General features: G+C 56.2%; 2 protein-coding genes across 2 annotated transcripts; one reads left to right on the top strand and one right to left on the bottom strand.

Annotated features, from left to right (window-relative positions):
- The first annotated feature begins 37 nt into the window (after positions 1-37).
- LOC103607896 (TBC1 domain family member 17) lies at positions 38-10,141 on the top strand. Its single transcript, XM_008592356.1, has 17 exons — positions 38-368; positions 742-840; positions 1,048-1,122; positions 2,834-2,957; positions 3,825-4,032; positions 4,573-4,684; positions 4,780-4,938; positions 5,325-5,453; positions 5,536-5,639; positions 6,361-6,455; positions 6,929-7,045; positions 7,136-7,236; positions 7,324-7,423; positions 8,888-8,985; positions 9,108-9,224; positions 9,678-9,764; positions 9,851-10,141. The coding sequence occupies exons 1-17, from the start codon at positions 348-350 to the stop codon at positions 10,049-10,051; spliced, it is 1,947 nt and encodes a 648-aa protein (XP_008590578.1). The 5' UTR covers positions 38-347; the 3' UTR covers positions 10,052-10,141.
- A 613-nt stretch (positions 10,142-10,754) lies between these two features.
- On the bottom strand, positions 10,755-16,831 carry IL4I1 (interleukin 4 induced 1). Its single transcript, XM_008592359.1, is given in 10 exon segments — positions 10,755-11,309; positions 11,566-11,854; positions 12,193-12,329; positions 12,617-12,685; positions 14,669-14,870; positions 15,563-15,675; positions 16,252-16,493; positions 16,592-16,610; positions 16,612-16,627; positions 16,818-16,831. Coding segments are annotated over 10 exon segments (1,656 nt in total).
- Positions 16,832-17,477: the final 646 nt, after the last annotated feature.

Below are 17,477 nucleotides of genomic sequence, written 5' to 3'. Positions count from 1 at the left end.
CAAAATGGCACCTCCTTGGCTTCGATGCCAGTATACAATATGGAGAAGGAAGTGAGGGTTTCGGCTTGAGCCAGGAGGTGGAGCTCTTGCACCCTCCCACTTGTTTACTTCGTGGTGAAAGTTGTCATGCCCCTTCTGCTCATTCTGGCCTGTCTTAGCGTCAGCGCCACGTGACTTTAACCCTCGTAGTGCAATTCCCCCATTTTGAAAGATAGTTTCACCCACTCCGGCTCTAGAACGGGTAGAGGCGCTACCACTGTCCGGCTTTGGGGGGGAGTGCCCTTTCCGGATGTGACCCACGTTGACCCGGAAAAGGAGGCCCGGGCAGTGGAGCCTCGGCGGCGGCTATGGAGGGAGCCAACTGCAGGGTAAGCACTGAGGACGCAATCCCTGGCTTCTGTCTGTGCGAACAGCCCCCGTCTGGTGGTCTGCTTCTCCCTCAGGTCGTGCGGGGGCCCTGGGAGCCTGGCAGACCTTTAGCAAACACCGTTTCCTTATAAACGCGCTGTTACCTTCCCTTCCATCACATAGGGAGAGACCATATCTTTTAGCCCCGCCCCCGGGCTTAAGGTCTCTCTGGGCCCCGCCTCTTTTGGAAGGGACGTCCACACCCGAACGCAGGGCAAAATACGGATACCTCCGCAGGGGTCCTTCATGCCGCGCCCCCTACGAATCCTCCCGCTCGGGTCCACCCGCATTGGCTACCTCCCAAGCCCCGCCCCTCACTGCTTCCCGCCCCAGGTGGTGTTTGAGAAGGGAGGCGTGTACTTGCATACCAGTGCTAAGAAGCACCAGGACCCGGACTCCCTCATCGCTGGTGTCATCCGTGTTGTGGAAAAGGTGGGCTCGGTGGGAGCAGGGCTTGGGCAGGCTCCGAGCGGGGTGGAGGTCAGCAGTGGAACCTCAGGAAGGCTGGGGGTGGGAACGGGAATAAGGAATGGATCTTTGAAAGGCTGAGGATGGAGACTGGGGAAAAAAAGTTTGGAAATTTGTTGCTTGGGGAGTTTTTTGGGGGGGAGCCACTCTAACTCCTCCCCTCTTCCTTAGGACAGTGACGTCCTCCTGCACTGGGCTCCTGTTGAGGAGGCTGGAGATTCCACTCAAATCTTCTTCTCCAAGAAGGTAGGCTTCCCTCACTTCCCCCTTCACTCACTTTTTCTAGGTCCGAGCAGTACAATTTCAGACCTACCGTTGGGACATGTATGACCCTGTTTGGGAACCGGGTGGTTTCCTACTCTCTGTGAAACTGGCTGAAGATGCCCATTCAAGGAAAGAGAGCAGGGACCATGAGAATCGGCTTCCGTCTCTGGATTTGGCTTGTCAGGACATTTCATATAAGTGGAATCATACAACATGTAGTCTTTTGTATGTGGCTTCTCTTAAGATGTTTTTAAGGTTCATCCATGTTGTAGCATGTTATCAGTGCTTTGTTCGTTTTAAAGGCGGAATAGTGTTCCATTGTATGGATGTGCCACGTTTTGTTTATTCATCAGTTCGATGGGCGTTTGGTTTGTTTCCACCTTTTGGCTAGTCTGAGTAATGATGCTACGAACATTTGTGTATGAGTCTTTGTGTGGACATATGTATTCATTTCTCTTGGGCATATACTTAGGAGTGGAATTGCTGGGTCGTTATGGTAATGCTTCGTTTAACCTTTTGAGGAACGGCCAGACTTTTCCAAAATGGTGGCACCATTTTACATTCCCACCAGCAGTATGTGAAGCTTCCGGTTTCTCTATAGTCTTGCCAACATTATTACAGTAGTGCCTCCTTATCCACAGTTTTGCTTTCCATGGTTTCAGTTACGTGTGGTCAAACTCGGTCCAAAAATATTAAATGGAAAATTCCAGAAATAAGCAATTCATAAGCATTAAATCACGTGCTGTTCTAAGTAGTGTGATGAAGTCTTGCACTCTCCCACTTTGTCCTGCCCGGGACGTGAGTCACTCATGTGTTCAGATCCACGCACTGTTTATACTCCCTGTCCATCAGTCACTTAGAAGTCAACTCGATTAGGGCCAGCCCGTGGCTCACTTGGGAGACTGCGGTGCAGATAACACCAAGGCCACAGGTTTGGATCCCTATATAGGGATGGCTGGTTAGCTCACTGGGTGAGCGTGGTGCTGACAATACCAAGTCAAGGGTTCAGATCCCCTTACCAGTCATCTTTTAAAAAAAAAAAATGTCAACTCGATTATCAGATCGATTGTGGTGGTATTGCAGTACTTAGATTTAAGTAACCTTTATTTTACTTAATGATGGCACCAAAACACAAGAATAGTGATGTTTGCATTTTTTTATATTATTGTCTTATTACTAATTATTGTTGTTAATCTCTTACTGTTTCTAGTTTATAAATTAAACTTTGTCATAGATAGGTACGTATAGGAGAAAACCTAATATACATGGGGTTCCATCCTATCCACAGTTTCAGGTATCCCCTGAGAGTCTTAGAACATATCCCCCAAGGATTAGGGGGCACTGCTATGTCAGTCTTTTTGATTCTAGCCATCCTAGTATATGTGAAGTAATATCATGGTTTTGATTTGTACTTCCCTAGTGAATACTGACAACCTATTTTAGGCACTGTGACCTCTGGCAGCCTGCCTGCACAGCTGTGTAGCATTTGCCTCTCCAGGCATCAGGAGACTTGGGTCCGGGCCCTGGCTCACTCCCTGGGTGTGCTGGGTAACCCTGAACAAGTGCTGTATCTTCTTTGTGCCTCTGTTTCTCTATTTCTTCAAGACGGCTACCTTCCTTGGTGGCCTTGAGGCTCAGATCTGGAAACTGTGTATCCATAGTCCCTCATTCTCTTCTCCTTTTTTCCCTCAAGGACTCCAGTGGGGGTGACTCCTGCACCTCTGAGGAGGAACCAACCTTTGACCCTGGCTATGAACCTGACTGGGCCGTCATCAGCACAGTGAGGCCACAGCCCCGCCACTCAGAACCCACGAGAGGTAGTCTGAACTGGTGCCCCTCGTGGGGCAGGTGGCACACATCTTGCCTTGAGTGGTCATGGCTCCAAGGGTTTTGCTGCCCACAGTCAAGATGGCCACCTGGCTCCATGTTCAGTCCCAAGAGAGTGGAGGTGGATGGGGGTACAGGAGTGTTGTAGCCCAGGTCCAACATGGCCAGCGTCTCTGGGTTTGCATCCTCGCCCATCTCACTGGGCTCCCAGATTGGCTATGGACACCCACACATGACTCTTGCCTCTGAAGGTTTAAGGCTGGTCCTATGACAGATGCAGCCAGTTAGGGGGCGATTTGTGCCGTCCTGGAGTCACACAGGTTGCTGGGAGCACCAGAAGTCATCTGACCTTTCTGGGGAGTGGAGATACCTTCTAGGAAAAGGCGATGCCAGAGCTGGGCTCTGAAGGACTCTTGAGAATTTTCTCTCCTGGCAGACAGCAGCCCGTGTAAGGCCAGAGGCGTGTGGCACTGGATGTGTTTTGGGAGCCACCAGCCTTTCATTGTAGCTCAAGTGTGGGGTCTGGAGCAAAGAGGGGGTTGGAGGTGAGGCAGATGGGGCCAGGGACAGACCTGAGGGCCTTGAGTGCCAGGTGGAGGAATATAGTCTTTACCCTGCAGGTCATGGGGAGCCTGGAAAGTTTTTGGAACAAGCACATGTCCATCAGCCTTTCTTCCTATTTTATCCAGTTGTGCTTCCAAGGAAATGTGAGGTGACCCAGAGTTCCCAGAGGCCAGGGTCTGGTGGTGGCTCATCGTGGGGCCCTCAAGAGACAAATGTACTGCACAAACATCCTGTATTGACATGGCTACCTCTGGCCTCCCACACCTGCTCCTAACACAGCACTATCCCTCTAGGTGCAGAGCCCCACTCTCCTCAAGGCTCCTGGGCATTCTCAGTGAGTCTGGGGGAACTCAAGTCCATCCGCCGTTCCAAGCCAGGCCTCAGCTGGGCCTACCTGGTCCTGGTGACACAAGCTGGAGGCTCCCTGCCCGCCCTGCACTTCCACCGTGGGGGCACCCGTGCCCTGCTCCGCGTTCTCAGCCGCTACCTGCTGTTGGCCAGGTGAGCCTTTGACCAGGCCCTGTCCCTCTCTAGCCTGACCCCTCAGGGCTGTGAAAGAAATGTAGCTCAAAATGAGTTAAAGGAAAAGAAAAGGAATTGATTGGTGCGTATAACTGGGAAGTCAAAGGGTAGTATTAATTTCAGGAAGGACCTGGGTCCCAAAATGTTAGAAAGAGTTGCTCTTCTATCCTCTGAGTTCCTATCATTCTCTGGGACCCCCAGCAACCCTGGCTTAGCAACCTCGGTGGATAGAAAGTGTCTCTTTCCCCATATTCCAGCGAGATCCCAGGGCTGCCTTTCATTGGCTCGTCCCTGAATCAGTTGCCATGGCCCAGGAGGTGGAAGATCCTCATTGGCCAGCGCTCTGTCTTGTGCCTGCCCCCATGGTCCAGCTCAGGTCTGAGGCCTCCCCCTGCATCAGCATGCCCCAGCTGAGGGATACCCCAGGGTGGATGGAACAAATGCAGGGTGGGCCTGGACAGCCGGGGACACCAGGCCCTCCACCTGTGCATCACCTGTGCCTAACCTCCCGCCTCCCAGCTCCCCACAGGACTCCCGCCTCTACCTTGTCTTCCCCCATGACTCCTCTGCCCTCTCCAACTCCTTCCACCACCTGCAGCTCTTTGACCAGGACAGCTCCAACGTAGTGTCTGTGAGTGTCCCTGGCACCAGGAGTGGTGTGATGTGGGTGGGGAGGGATGATACTGGAAGGGGTGGGTGTGACCGTCCTTTCGGCTCTATCCGTAGCGCTTTCTCCAGGACCCCTACTCCACCACGTTCAGCAGCTTCTCCCGAGTGACCAATTTCTTCCGGGGAGCCCTACAGCCACACCCCGAAGGGGTGTCTCCCGACCTTCCTCCACCACCCGATGATGAGCCTGAGCCTGGGTTCGAGGTCATTTCCTGTGTGAGTATTAAGTGGACCTTTCCTGTTACTTCCTGGCTGTGTCACCTGGGCATGTGACTTCATTTCCCTCAGCCTCAGTTTCTTTCTGGGTAAAATGGGAAAAGTAACAGCACCGTCCGCATCGAGTTGCATAAGGAGCGATTTCACAGAAAGTGAGCACAGCTGTGCCAGGCACAGTGCTCAACTGATGGCTGTTGTTATTGAGGGCCCTTTCTGATTTGAGGGACAACTTTGTTGCTGACCTGGGAAAGGACCTGCTTCTGTCCCTGAATGTTAACTGTCTGTTGAGTTAAGGAGGGCCCTGAGCTCATTTGGAGGTGGACTGAGATGGAGTTAGGGGCCAGACCTGGCTGAGCCCCTGAGCTCACATGCCCTGTGTCTTGCAGGTGGAGCTGGGGCCTCGGCCAGCTGTGGAGCGGGCTCCTCCAGTCACAGAGGAGGAGTGGGCCCGCCATGTGGGCCCTGAGGGCCGCCTGCAGCAAGTTTCTGAGCTGAAGAACCGGATCTTCTCGGGGGTGAGCGCCAGAGTGGGTGGGAGGGCGGGACGGTTCTGGCAGGTGGCCCAGAGGCCCCTCTGAGCTGCCTGCTTTGCTTCAGGGCCTGAGCCCTGGCCTGCGGCGTGAGGCCTGGAAGTTCCTCCTGGGGTACCTCAGCTGGGAGGGCTCAGCTGAGGAGCACAAGACCCACGTGCGCAAGAAAACGTGAGTGAAAAATGGTGGATCCGGTGTCCTCAAGATACCTCTGCCCTGCCAGCCTCTGGCCTCAACCTTCCCAGCCTCCCAGGTCCATTGGAGGTTTTTGATCAATAGCAAATCCCCAGTGGCCAGCCCAGCACCTCTTGCTTTGTAGGGGCACCAGTGGGCAGCAAACTGGCTGGTTCCGTGTACAACAGGTGTGAACCTGCCATGTGCTGGGCATGTATCCCCAGGGATATGGTGTGAATAAGCCAGACCCATACCCAATTCTGTATGGTCTGTCTCATCTCCATGGGCGTTTTCATTCCTGTGCCATACTGTTTTAATTTTCACAGCTTTGCAGCATGTTTCGTAACCTCATACGGTCTGTCTTCTCATTCCTGGTATATATTATGCACCTGCTGTGTGCCTGGCCCCTTGCGGCACTGAGGATATAGCAGTGTCTGACTGTTCTCTGTCTCTAGTGCTCTCTGTCCAGTGGAGGGGCGGGTAACAGGTTTTCACCAAAAGCCCACAAGTAATACGTCTGTCATGAGAGATGTCAGGAGGGGGAGGTGTAAGGTGTGGTGGCAAGAATGACTCGGTGGCCTGCTGGGACCTGTGGAAGTGGCCTGGGATCTAAGTCCTGAAGGGTGAAGAGGTGACACTGGGCTGGGAGGTCTCCAGGTGCGTCCCTGGGACCTGCACCAAGGAACGTCCTGATGTTTCTCCCCTCCCCATGCCTCAGGGATGAGTACTTCCGCATGAAGTTGCAGTGGAAGTCTGTGAGCCCTGAGCAGGAGCAGAGGAACTCACTCCTGCATGGATACCGCAGCCTCATTGGTGGGTGGGTGGGGGGCGGGGGGTTACAAGGGCGGACGGGAGGTGAAAAAGAGGGCCTGGGAGCATGGGTGCAAGGGGGAGGATGGAGGGGACCCCCTGCCTTCCCAAGATCAGGGACAAGGTCATCTGGAGACGGAAGTGGAGTGAGCAGCTGTGGGAATGGCCAGGAGCAGACGGAGAAGGGGAGTCAGGTTCTGTCATTTACTGGTTATGTGATCTTGGCAGGTGATTTTATGTCCCTGGGCCTGGGTTTCCCTCCCTGTGGGAGGGTATGGTGAGCCGCTGAACATGAAGCCCAGCACATCACAGCAGGAGTGTTAGTGATGGTTGCTGGAACTGGTCCCACTGCTCTCCCGGGAGCCAGCCCTGAGGCTGTGGGCTGCTGGCAGAGGAGGAGTGGGGACCAGTGCCGGTGGCCAGGGACAGGCCACCACACCTTTCTCACCTTTGCACCTTGCACCTGGTCTCTGCAGAGAGAGATGTGAGCCGCACTGACAGGACCAACAAATTCTATGAGGGTCCCGAGAACCCAGGGCTGGGCCTGCTGCACGACATCCTCCTCACATACTGCATGTACCACTTTGACCTCGGTGGGGCGCCAAGTCTCCCTCGGGGGGTGGGGGGTGGAGAGGGTGGGGCACTGAGAGCCTGGGCTGGAACTTGACCTCATGTCCCCCCAGGCTATGTCCAGGGTATGAGTGACCTCCTCTCCCCAATCCTCTACGTCATTCAGAACGAGGTGGATGCCTTCTGGTGTTTCTGTGGCTTCATGGAGCTCGTGGTGAGGCTCAAGGCAGGAGTGGGAGACGGGCCTTTCAAAGGATCAGGGGGTCTTGGCTCCTCATGAGGCCTTCCCTCCCTCCTGCAGCAAGGGAACTTTGAAGAGAGTCAAGAGACCATGAAGCGGCAACTTGGGCAACTTCTGCTGCTCCTGAGGGTGCTAGACCCGCCGCTCTGTGACTTCCTGGGTATGTCTTGTGAGGATGGGCAGGAGACAGCAGGGCCATGGACCTTGCCAGAGATTCTATGGTAGCAGCCACAGATGGCGTCCTGGTGTTTACTACTGATCCGGACACGAGAAACATGCCCACATAACCCAGAACCTAAAACTTACATGTAGGGGCAGAATTGCAGTTTCGAGCAAAACCTCAGCAAGTGCAGCTGTGCAGGTCAGGTGCTCTTACTAGCCCTGGGTTCCAGCTGAGCTGGCTGTCTCATGCACATCTTTATCCTGTTTTGGCATTAACTTTGGCTTTGCCTGCGTGGTACTTTGCAGAAATAAGGACCTGGGTGTGGCTCCTGCCACTTCTTACTTCCACCCAGCTCCTGCTGCCTTGAGCCAGGGTTCAGAAACTGGTTCTGTGGCCCCTGGGCTGGGGCTGCTGCATTCTGGCTGTAAAATTTTTCTTCTTCATTAGTTGTTCAATGTAAAAAAATACAGGAAATCCAGGTAAAGAAAGTAAAAGTTGCTGTAGATAGTATTCTTTTGAGTGCAGGTGATGATGATGATGTTAACTTTCTCATGGACATTTCATCACTGAAGCTTTAGAACCTCCCTGGGGGAGGGAGACTCAGCCTCACTGCATTGAAGAGGAAACTAAGTCTTAGAAAAGCACATGTCACTTCCTGGGACATGCAGACATAAGCTGTCTCTCTGTGTCATTAAAAGTCTTCTGAAACATCACTTTTTTCTGACTGCATAGTACTGTGTCCATCTGGAGGATGTGCTAGACTTGATTTAACCTGACCTGCTGGGCATTTGGGTCATTTGCAGTTTTTCTGCAACTTTTGTTTTTGGCAACTGGCTGGTATGGGGATCTGAACCCTTGACCCTGGTATTATAATACCGTGCTCTAACTGAGCTAACTGGCCAACCCCATTTGCAGTTTTTTGTCATGTAGAATAGTCTGGATAATTTCTTTAGGTTAAATCTTAAGCAGTGGAATTATATCTAGGGCAGTACTTGCTTTGCAGCTTTTGAAATGTTTGTCCTGTCATTGTTTTCCTAGAAAGATATCATAACAGCTTAGCTTTTTGCTATCAGTGTATCTAGGAGTGCCAGTGTCCTTAATCTTCACCAGCACTGGGTACTGAGATTCTATTTTTCTTTGAGTGTGTCGGTCTTACTAGACCGTTTCTGGCTCAGAGTGGAAGACATGGAAGTAAAAACCCTTCATCTGGAGTGTGGAAGGCAGTGTGGGAAAGGTCCCAGTTCACGTAATGCTCCTGCTTCATCTCTGAAGTCCCCCACAGCGAGCATAAGTTACTTGCCTATCCTGGGGTTGGGTCTTAACAGCCAGGGTCACTTCATAGAGTCTCAGTCTAACTGCTGGGCACGTTGTGAGCTGGAATGGGATCTGGATTGGTTTTGAGCCTTATTTTTGTGGTGCACCAGCTGTGCTGAGGCTGAGTTGGCTCCCTGTCCTCCCCAGACTCCCAGGACTCTGGCTCTCTCTGTTTCTGCTTCCGGTGGCTACTCATCTGGTTCAAGAGGGAATTCCCTTTCCCAGATGTCCTTCGGCTATGGGAGGTGGGACAGTCGGTTTGGGTGGGAGGGCTGAAGTGGGCTCTCCTGTCCATGGGAGGAGCTGGGAGGTTGGGAGGAGTTGGGCCAGGGGTGGGCCCCGACCCTCCCTTTCTCCGGCACCCCAGGTGCTGTGGACAGGGCTGCCTGGCCACAATCTGCACCTGCTGGTGGCCTGTGCGATTCTGGACATGGAGCGAGACACCCTCATGCTGTCTGGCTTCGGCTCCAACGAGATCCTCAAGGTGGGGGATTGGCTCCCTGCTGGCCCTGTCCTCTCCTCCGTGTCCACTTGACCTGGGGTGTGTTCTGTGAAGGCTGGCGCTGCCCTGTGCCACACGGTATCTTAGGGCAGTAGGAACTCAAAATGGGATTACTGGGGTTAGCTGTGAGCACCACGGGGGTGAGACTGGGTGGCTCCCAGCAGTGTCCTCTTAAAGCCTGCAAGTAGGAGTGGCTATAGTAGGCTGGGGGCCCTCTCCCTTCATGGCATCCCAGAGTCTGGCAAGCAGTAAGAGCCAGGGTGACTGCTGAAGGCTTGAGAAGTATGACTCCCCTGACCCCCAGCTCTACATGGAGCCCCCGGAGGGCCAGCACTGTCTCCCCCCATTGTGTCCCCAGCCTGAGCTGCAGCATAGGTGCCCAGGTGGCAGTGGCTGTGTGTGCTTGCCAGCAGCCTGACCCACCCCCTCCTGCAGCACATCAACGAGCTGACCATGAAGCTGAGTGTGGAGGATGTGCTGACACGTGCCGAGGCCCTCTACCGACAGCTGACTGCCTGCCCCGTGAGTCCTTGCCCCTCCCAATAGCCCCCCGCAGTCCTCTCCCATCTCACCACCAACCTTTCACTGCCCTCCACCCCCGCTTCCAGGAGCTGCCCCACAACGTGCAGGAGGTCCTGGGTCTGGTGCCACCCGCAGAGCCCCACAGCCCCTCACCACCCACCTCCCTGTTGCCACTGTTGCCTACCCGGGCCCCACCAGCCCCACTGCCCCCTGTGGATGCAGCCCCACAGCCCGACAGCAGCCTGGAGATCCTGCCGGAGGAGGAGGACGACAGCGCAGACTCCTAATTCTGGCAGCCTGCGTAGCACAAGCACTTTATCCCAGCCCAGCCCCTTGGAGGCTGGGGTAGGGGACTGGAGGATGAGGGTCTGGGCTGCCTTTCGTGCCTCTGCTCCCAGGGTCCAGGCCGCCCTCCTGATGAGCTGGTTTCATTAAACTGACTCTTCTTATGTCCAGTTGGCCTTGTGTTGATGGGGAAGGAAGCTGCCACGTTGGCTTAGACCTGGGTAGGGAGGGGGTGGTGGCTTCTAGTCTCTCTGCAGAAGAGAAGCCTGACCACATGACACTGCTCTGGCCAGTGAGATGTAAGAGGAGGTCCCTTTGAGGGTCAGTGTGGGGGTTTGTGGAGACAGAGCCTGATTCAGGGCTTTTGGAAGAGTGGAGATGGGTGCTCAGGCCTGGGGCTGCCACCTCGTAGCTGGGTGGGGGACACATTCCAGATGTAGCTGAAATGGAAGGGCCTGCTGAGCTGCACTGACACACTGAGGCTCCTGCCAAACAGCTACTGCCTATGTCAGAAAAATAAACTTTAACCCACTGGCAGTCAGCTTTTCTGTGACTTGCATCAGAATCCATCTGTGCCTCGGTCTTGTGACAGTTGGGGATGGTCATTGTTATCTGGGGTGTGTGTGTGGTGTGTTGCCGGTGCAGGGATCCAATGGGGATGGTCATTGGAGGTGCAAGGCAGCGCTAATGGCTTCCAAAAATACTTTAATGCACGGATACATGTCCCTGCCCCAAGCCCTGCCCGAGCCCCAGCCCCTCTTGGCTGGCCGTGCGCATGTGCCCCTCCCGGCTGTTGATCCTGATGGCTGCGCGCAGCGCGGACTTGACGGCCGTCTCCACCCAGCCGTGCGGGCGGGCTGTGTGCTCCCCGGCGAAGTAGATGCGGCCATAGGGGACTGACCAGTCGAAGTCCTGCCCATCGTCCTGGTTGGAGTACCAGAGCGTTGGCGGCTGCACCACGAAGCCACCTTGGCTGTACGGGTCCTCAGCCCAGCGCTTGACGACGCCGGTGCCGTCCCACAGCCGATACACGATCGGCCCGTGCAGCGCCGCCACGTCGTCAAGCGCCAGGCGCAGTGCCTCGCCCAGGCTCAGGCCCGCGAACTGTGCCGCGGAGTCCGACCACGTGTACGAGGCCAGCAGCAGCGCGCCCTCGTGCGGCGGCGGGTAGAAGATCATGCGCGACGGGCGGTCGGTGTTCGAGTGGCCGCCCTCGATGTGCTCGTCGTGCCAGAAGGGGCGGCGGAAGCTCAGGTACACCTTGGTGGCCGGCACGTAGTGCAGTCCACGCAGCGCCTCCTGCCGCTGGCTCGACAGCGGCGGCGAGAAGGTCACGCGCCGCAGCGCCGACCCGCTGGCCGTCAGGAGCGCCACGTCGCCGCGTGTACGAGGCCAGCAGCAGCGCGCCCTCGTGCGGCGGCGGGTAGAAGATCATGCGCGACGGGCGGTCGGTGTTCGAGTGGCCGCCCTCGATGTGCTCGTCGTGCCAGAAGGGGCGGCGGAAGCTCAGGTACACCTTGGTGGCCGGCACGTAGTGCAGTCCACGCAGCGCCTCCTGCCGCTGGCTCGACAGCGGCGGGGAGAAGGTCACGCGCCGCAGCGCCGACCCGCTGGCCGTCAGGAGCGCCACGTCGCCGGCCAGCTCCTTCGGACCCCGCGCCCGGCGCGAGGGCGCGATGTGCACGCGCACGTCGTGCTTCCCCTGCGATACCGCCACGACGGGCGCGTTCAGCAGCAGGGGCCCGGGCAGGATGCTCAGCAGCGCGCGCGGCAGCAAGTCCCAGCCGCCCACGATGCGGCTGAACCTGCGCGCAGGACGCAAGAGTGAGCCGGCTCGGCCGCACCGTCGCCTGCGGTCCCGCTCCCAGGCAGCCCCGTCCGCGCCCCGTCGTTCCACACCACTGGCCTCGCCCCGCTCTCCGCTGACCCGCCCATCCCTGACTCCTCGAGGCCTGAGGAGCGCAGGATCACGCCTCTTCTCTCCTCTTCCCCTTCTTCCGGAGGGACCGGGACGCACAGGCAAGCCTGGCCAGACCGGAGGGTCCCGCCTCTCCGATCACAGCGGCCCCACCCACTGCTCGTTACTTACCCAGGCTGGCCCCGCTCGCCCGCCCCGTCCCTGTTCGCCGGCCCCATACCTCACCTGAGCCGGTCGCTAAGGCAGCTGTGGGCCCGCAGGGCCTCGGCGAAGCTGAGATAGAAGAAGCCGTCCTTGGACATCACGTCTCCCAGAAGCCGCACGGCCGGCTGGCTCAGGTTCCCCTCCCCGAGGAGGTATTCCTGGGGGTGGGAGCGGGCCCGAGTGAGGGCCCAGGTAGGCTGCACCTGCCAGCCCCGTCCCCACTCCTCTGGGTGTCACTCCCTGGCTGGGCCTCCCAATTCTCTGTCACATTCCTGGACCTTAGCGATTCGGTCCCCGCTCTTGTGACAGATGAGGGAAACTGAGGTCCAGAGAGGGGGCGTGCTCAGCCCCGGGGTCAGGCAGGGAGGCAGTGGCAAGTCTGAGTTCCTGGGTTCCTTCCTTCTAACTCTGTTCCTCAGAGAGCAAAGCCGAGGCCCCCACTCACCAGAAGCATGTGTCTTTCAAACTTCTTCATTGCCTTTCTGCAGCCCATTACCTTGAGATCTTTGAGGGCCTGTTGTGGGATAAGCAGACAGTGCTGAGCTGCCGGGGCCGGAAGAGCAGAGGCCAGGCCAGGAGCCAAACCAGGGTTCTCTTCCTGGTCCTGCTCATGGCCAGCCACTTACCACTCTCTTTCAAGCCCCCGGGCCTTTGACCAGTTGTGCCCTCAGCCTTGCCCTCCATTGCCCCTCAGATGTTACGCCTCTGGGAAGTCTTCCCAAACCTTTAATTTCCCCCATTCCCCAGCGTTCTGCCACCCGGTTGTCACAGCTCATCCCATTTGGGTGTTATTTTGCCTGTTTCTGTGCTAGCCTGTGAACTCCATGAAGGTAAGGAACCTGTCTGTCTCAGCTGTGCTGTGTTCCTCTGGTGCTCAGTAATTATTTGTTGCCTCGATCCTTGTGGACATGGACAGAAGCTGAGTCCCCTCTGCCACTGGTCAGCACTGACAGGGCATGACTGCTGAGGTTTATGCACTGGTCCCTCCCCTGCCCATGGCTCTCCCATGGCTCCACAGCACTTGGAACCACACAATTTCAGCCCCTCAGCCTGGTGTTAAATTGGTCACCATCTCTTACAGCAGCTGTGGTTCCACAGAACAATGTCCAGTGCCCAGACCACCCTCAGGGCTCTCCCACCTCCACCCTGCTGCTCCTGCCTCATCCTTGCCTGGCATATGAGTGGCCATCCTTCATTGCTCTGTTCAAATCTCCTCCCCTCCCAGAAGGCTCGCTGTCCCCGTCTGATTTCAGCTCTCTTCCTTGTCCACCTGGCTTCTCCCTCATGGCCAGGGAACTCCCAGAGGAAGGATGTGCCCCCTTTACTCACTCACTCCCTCACTCGCCTCACATTTCCCTAGGTTCCCTGAACTGTTTAGAACCAGTGCACAGAAATGACCTGGACTTGGCCCCCACCCTTGTCCAGGAGGGGAGATGGGCAAGTAAGGGGCCCTCTGAGTTGGGTGTGGGCAGCTCCTCCCTAAGGGCATCAGGGAAGGCCTCCTGTAGGAGGCAATGTTGGAGCTAGTTCTTTAGGGACGGGCAGATAAAAAAGGAAAGACATTCCAGGCAGGGACAGCAGTAAAGGCTTGGGCATGGAACAATGGACAATCAGAGTGGGTGTGAAGGGATATAGAGCTGGGTGCACATGCACCACCATAAAGACTTTGGGGTAACAAAAATTTCTTGCAGGGGGAAGATGAAGCTAGAGGGGTGGGGAAGTTAAGATCATTCAGGGTTGGAAACTGAGCCTGAGGGGCTGGGACTTTGTCCTGGTGACACTGGGGAAGCCACAGCGGGCTGTGAGCAGGGTCAGCTCTGGGTGTAGAAAGTCCCTTCTGTTGCCAGGTTAGTCGGGGACTGGAACCTAGGCAACTGGAGAAGAGGCTGGGGTGAAGGTCCAGGGTAGAGGATGAGGCCTGAGCTGGGGCAGGGACAGAGGTGGAAACAGGGCAAGAATCAAGGGGCAGGCTGGGGACTGACATTGGTGGATGTGGGAGGGGGAGGTAGGGAGTGAAGATGCCTGGGGATCTGCCTGTGACTGAGGGGGTGGATGGAGCCATTGTGAGATTGGGGAACCAGGGACTATGAGGGGTTTAGGGGATGATGCTGAGCTCAGTAGAGCTGGAGGATCCTGGGGGATGGCCAGGGGTCAGTATCTCAGGAGAAAGATCTAGGAGACATCGGCCTGCAGATCCAAGTCTAGGCCAAAGGTGTGGGAAGGTGAGGTTGTCCAGGACAGTGTGTGGGTGAGAAGGGAAAAAAGAGAACAGAAGCGATGGGGCTTTGAGAATCACAGTGTTCATGGGGAAACTAAAGGTTGAAGAGCCGGCAACGTGAAACCAGAGGGATAACAGAAGGAAGAAAAGCGAGGCCAGGAAGGAGGCCAGGGAGGAGGCTGGGCCCAGTAGAAGACGAGGTGGGGGCTAGGGGACAGAACGGAGCACGAGGACGGGGCAGGGGACGAGCTGCAGGTGGAGGCAGGTGGGCACGCCTACGTTGTTGAGAGCCATCTGGTAGATTTCTTCCGGTGAGTGGCCCTTTTCCCTGGGACTCAGGGCGTAGCCCAGCTTCTCGGGCATCTTCTCCACCACATAGTTCCGCAGCTTCACTTCATTCACTTCTGTCCATGTGTTCTCATCGTACTGGGTGAATTTTGTCAGGTTGAGTCCCAGACTCTTGCAGAGCTTGTGGAGGATCCTGAGGTCATGGGAGATGCTGGGTGAGGGCTGGGGCCGGGTAGGGTGGGCATAGGTGGCCCCATCTCTAGTGTGGTTTAGAGAAGAGAGGGGGGTAGTTGGGATAACTGGAGATAGGCATAAGGCTGGGGATGGGGCTAGATTTGGGGTCATTGATGCTGGGGGGTGGTGATGTAATAGGGACAAAGTTGGAAGGCTGATGGCAGTACCAGGATTAGGGTTGGTTTAGAAGCAGGAGTTGGCTTTCATTGGAGATAAAGTTAGACCCCAGACTTGATTTGGAAATGAGGACAGAATTCAAGTTAGATGGAGGTTTGGGATTGAGAAGGGGCCTGAGGTGACTGAGGATGTCAGGGGAGGTAGAGTTGGAGGCTTGGAGGGGACAGGGGTAGAGTTGGCTTCAGCTGGGGCAGGGCTAGCTGGGGGTTCTGGCTGGACGAGGTGGCCTGAGCATTGCAGGAGGCAAAGGGGTGGGGCTGGAGCCCGGAGACCATGAAGTTGGGATGAGATGAAAGATGTAGCTGGAGGTTGGATCTAGACCCAGCTTGCTTTGGCGGTCTAGGCTTGGTGGTCAGAATTGAAGTTCAAGCTGACACTGATGCAGGCATCAAATTGGGACTCTGGTTGAGTCTGAGTACAGAGGTGGGTCTGGAGGGGCCCCAGTGCCCGCCTGGTTGCCGGGTCAGGCCTTACCTGTGGGAGCTGGGCATGCGCATGGCTCCCAGCTCCCCAATCCACCCTGTCTTCTGGTCCCGGTAGGTGAGGATGCGGCCCCCGATCCTGTTATCCGCCTCCAGGATGGTGACCTAAAGGATGGGGGTGGGGGTGAGCAGGGTCCTTCAGCTCCCCTCACCGACTTAGACTAGAAGAATTCCTTTCTTCATGAGAAGTGGGAGGGGCTGGTGGGAGAATAGAACGTACTGAGCATTTTCAGGCTGCAGCAGGAAGGCCACCGGCTAGACTGCAGAGGGACTTCCCAGCTCAGGGAGTGGGAAAATTTCCCGTATACATAGAAACCCCTGGGCTGGCCCATTCTCATTCTCGGACTTCAGTGAGAGGGACAGTGTTTAGACCTCAGGGGGCACTTCCCCTTGGTAGAGTTTCCATCTCCACCAACACAAATCTTCATCCCCATTCAGTGGGACTTCCCTCTGGGATTAGAGAGAATGGGGCAGGAAAAGTTAAAGACTCTCAGTGCAGACACATTAGAGCAGGGGCTTTTGCGCCTCACTCCCCAGACCAGAGTGGAAAGGATAGCTCCTTCTCTCTACCTCCCACCACCTCTAGCCCCTCGAGTGGGGATGTGGTCAGGTCCCTCCACCCAGGGATTTGCAGCCTGCAGCAGAAAGGACTCAAAGTAGACTGCAAGCAGCACTTCTCACCTTGTGTCCTGCATCGCTGAGCACCTTGGCAGCCACCAGCCCAGCCACACCAGCACCAACCACAATCACCTTCTGGGGCTTTGAAGTTCGATTGAGGCCCAAGGTCACCACCCTGAGCAGCTTCTCATAGTCAGGATCGTGCATGCATCTCTCAAAAGGGTCCTGGCTGGGGACAGCCTCCTCCCAGTCCAGGGAGGCTGCCAGGCTGAGGAAGATGGGCATGAGGGCAAGGAAGCACAGGGCTGGGGAAAAGCAAGGACAGAGTCAGTGGACAGGCACCGGTGAGGTGAGGAGAAGGGGTTCTACCCCTGTCCCAGAGCCCTCTCCCCTCCCTACTTACCCAACCGGGCCATGACTCTTAGGTGGGAGATGGTGTCTGGGGTGGAGGAGAAGTGAGAGTCACTGTGACAAGGCCTGGGTCCCCCTAGCCTGACACCATCTCCCTGTAGCCTGCCCAGCTGCCTGCCTCAGCTCTTACTCCATGACTACCTTTCTCTCTGTACCTGTGTGTCCCCCGATCCCATTCCTTCAGAGTCCCCAGGACTATTCTCACCTCCCTTCCTCACCTGTCTGCCGTCATCTCTCCCCTTGCCCCCGACCCCCTCCCATGTCCTTTGTTCAGCTCTCTCTCTGCCTCCTTGTCTCTCCTCTTTTCACTCTACCTCTCACCTCCTCCTGTCTCATCAGCTCTGTTTCTATCTCCTTTCCTCTCTCCCCCTGCCTCGCAGTCTCTGTTCTCTGCAGGTGGCCACATCTCCCTACCTCCAGCTCTCTGGAACAGCAGCAGTTGCTCTCCTCTCTCCCCTTGGCAGTCTCTGCCTCATCCCCTTCTCTCTACTTAAACTAGCTGAGCCCCGCCTTCCTCTCCCTTTGGGAAATCAGGCTGGGGGGAAATGAAACTGCTTTTCTGGAGTTGCAAGGTTAGATGCTGCAAGGTCAGATGCTCAGAGTCTAGTTAAGGCTGGAGTGGGTGGCCAGTGGTGGAAAGGGGGTCGGGAGGAAAAAAGTCAGTCTATTTGCTTCCTCTTGCCCCAAATAGTTCTGGGTGGGGTGGTTGGGAGGCCAGAAATAAATGCTCAGGTAACCATGCTAAGGTGGGGATTGCCCCCTCAGCCTGCCCCAGTCACTGATAGCGGGGTTCCTGTCTCTACCCTGCCCTGTGCTCTCTCTGCCTCCTTGATTCCTGGTCTCTGGCCTTGGGGCTGTGTGTCCTCTGAGTTCTTCTT

The sequence above is a fragment of the Galeopterus variegatus genome, unplaced genomic scaffold, assembly GCF_000696425.1.
Source record: "Galeopterus variegatus unplaced genomic scaffold, G_variegatus-3.0.2 Scaffold7812, whole genome shotgun sequence".
In the NCBI taxonomy this organism is placed as follows: Eukaryota; Metazoa; Chordata; class Mammalia; order Dermoptera; family Cynocephalidae; genus Galeopterus; species Galeopterus variegatus.
The sequence above is the reverse complement of the archived record's forward strand: the minus strand, read 5'-3'. Positions and strand labels throughout refer to the sequence as shown.

What these genes read in the sequence shown, in the direction of transcription:
- LOC103607896 (XM_008592356.1), top strand. Translation starts at nt 348, where the DNA reads ATGGAGGGAGCCAACTGCAGG. An exon ending in CCACTCAGAACCCACGAGAG is followed by an intron (nt 2,958 to 3,824) that starts GTAGTCTGAACT and finishes CTATCCCTCTAG; the next exon opens with GTGCAGAGCCCCACTCTCCT. An exon ending in ATGTCCTTCGGCTATGGGAG is followed by an intron (nt 8,986 to 9,107) that starts GTGGGACAGTCG and finishes CCGGCACCCCAG; the next exon opens with GTGCTGTGGACAGGGCTGCC.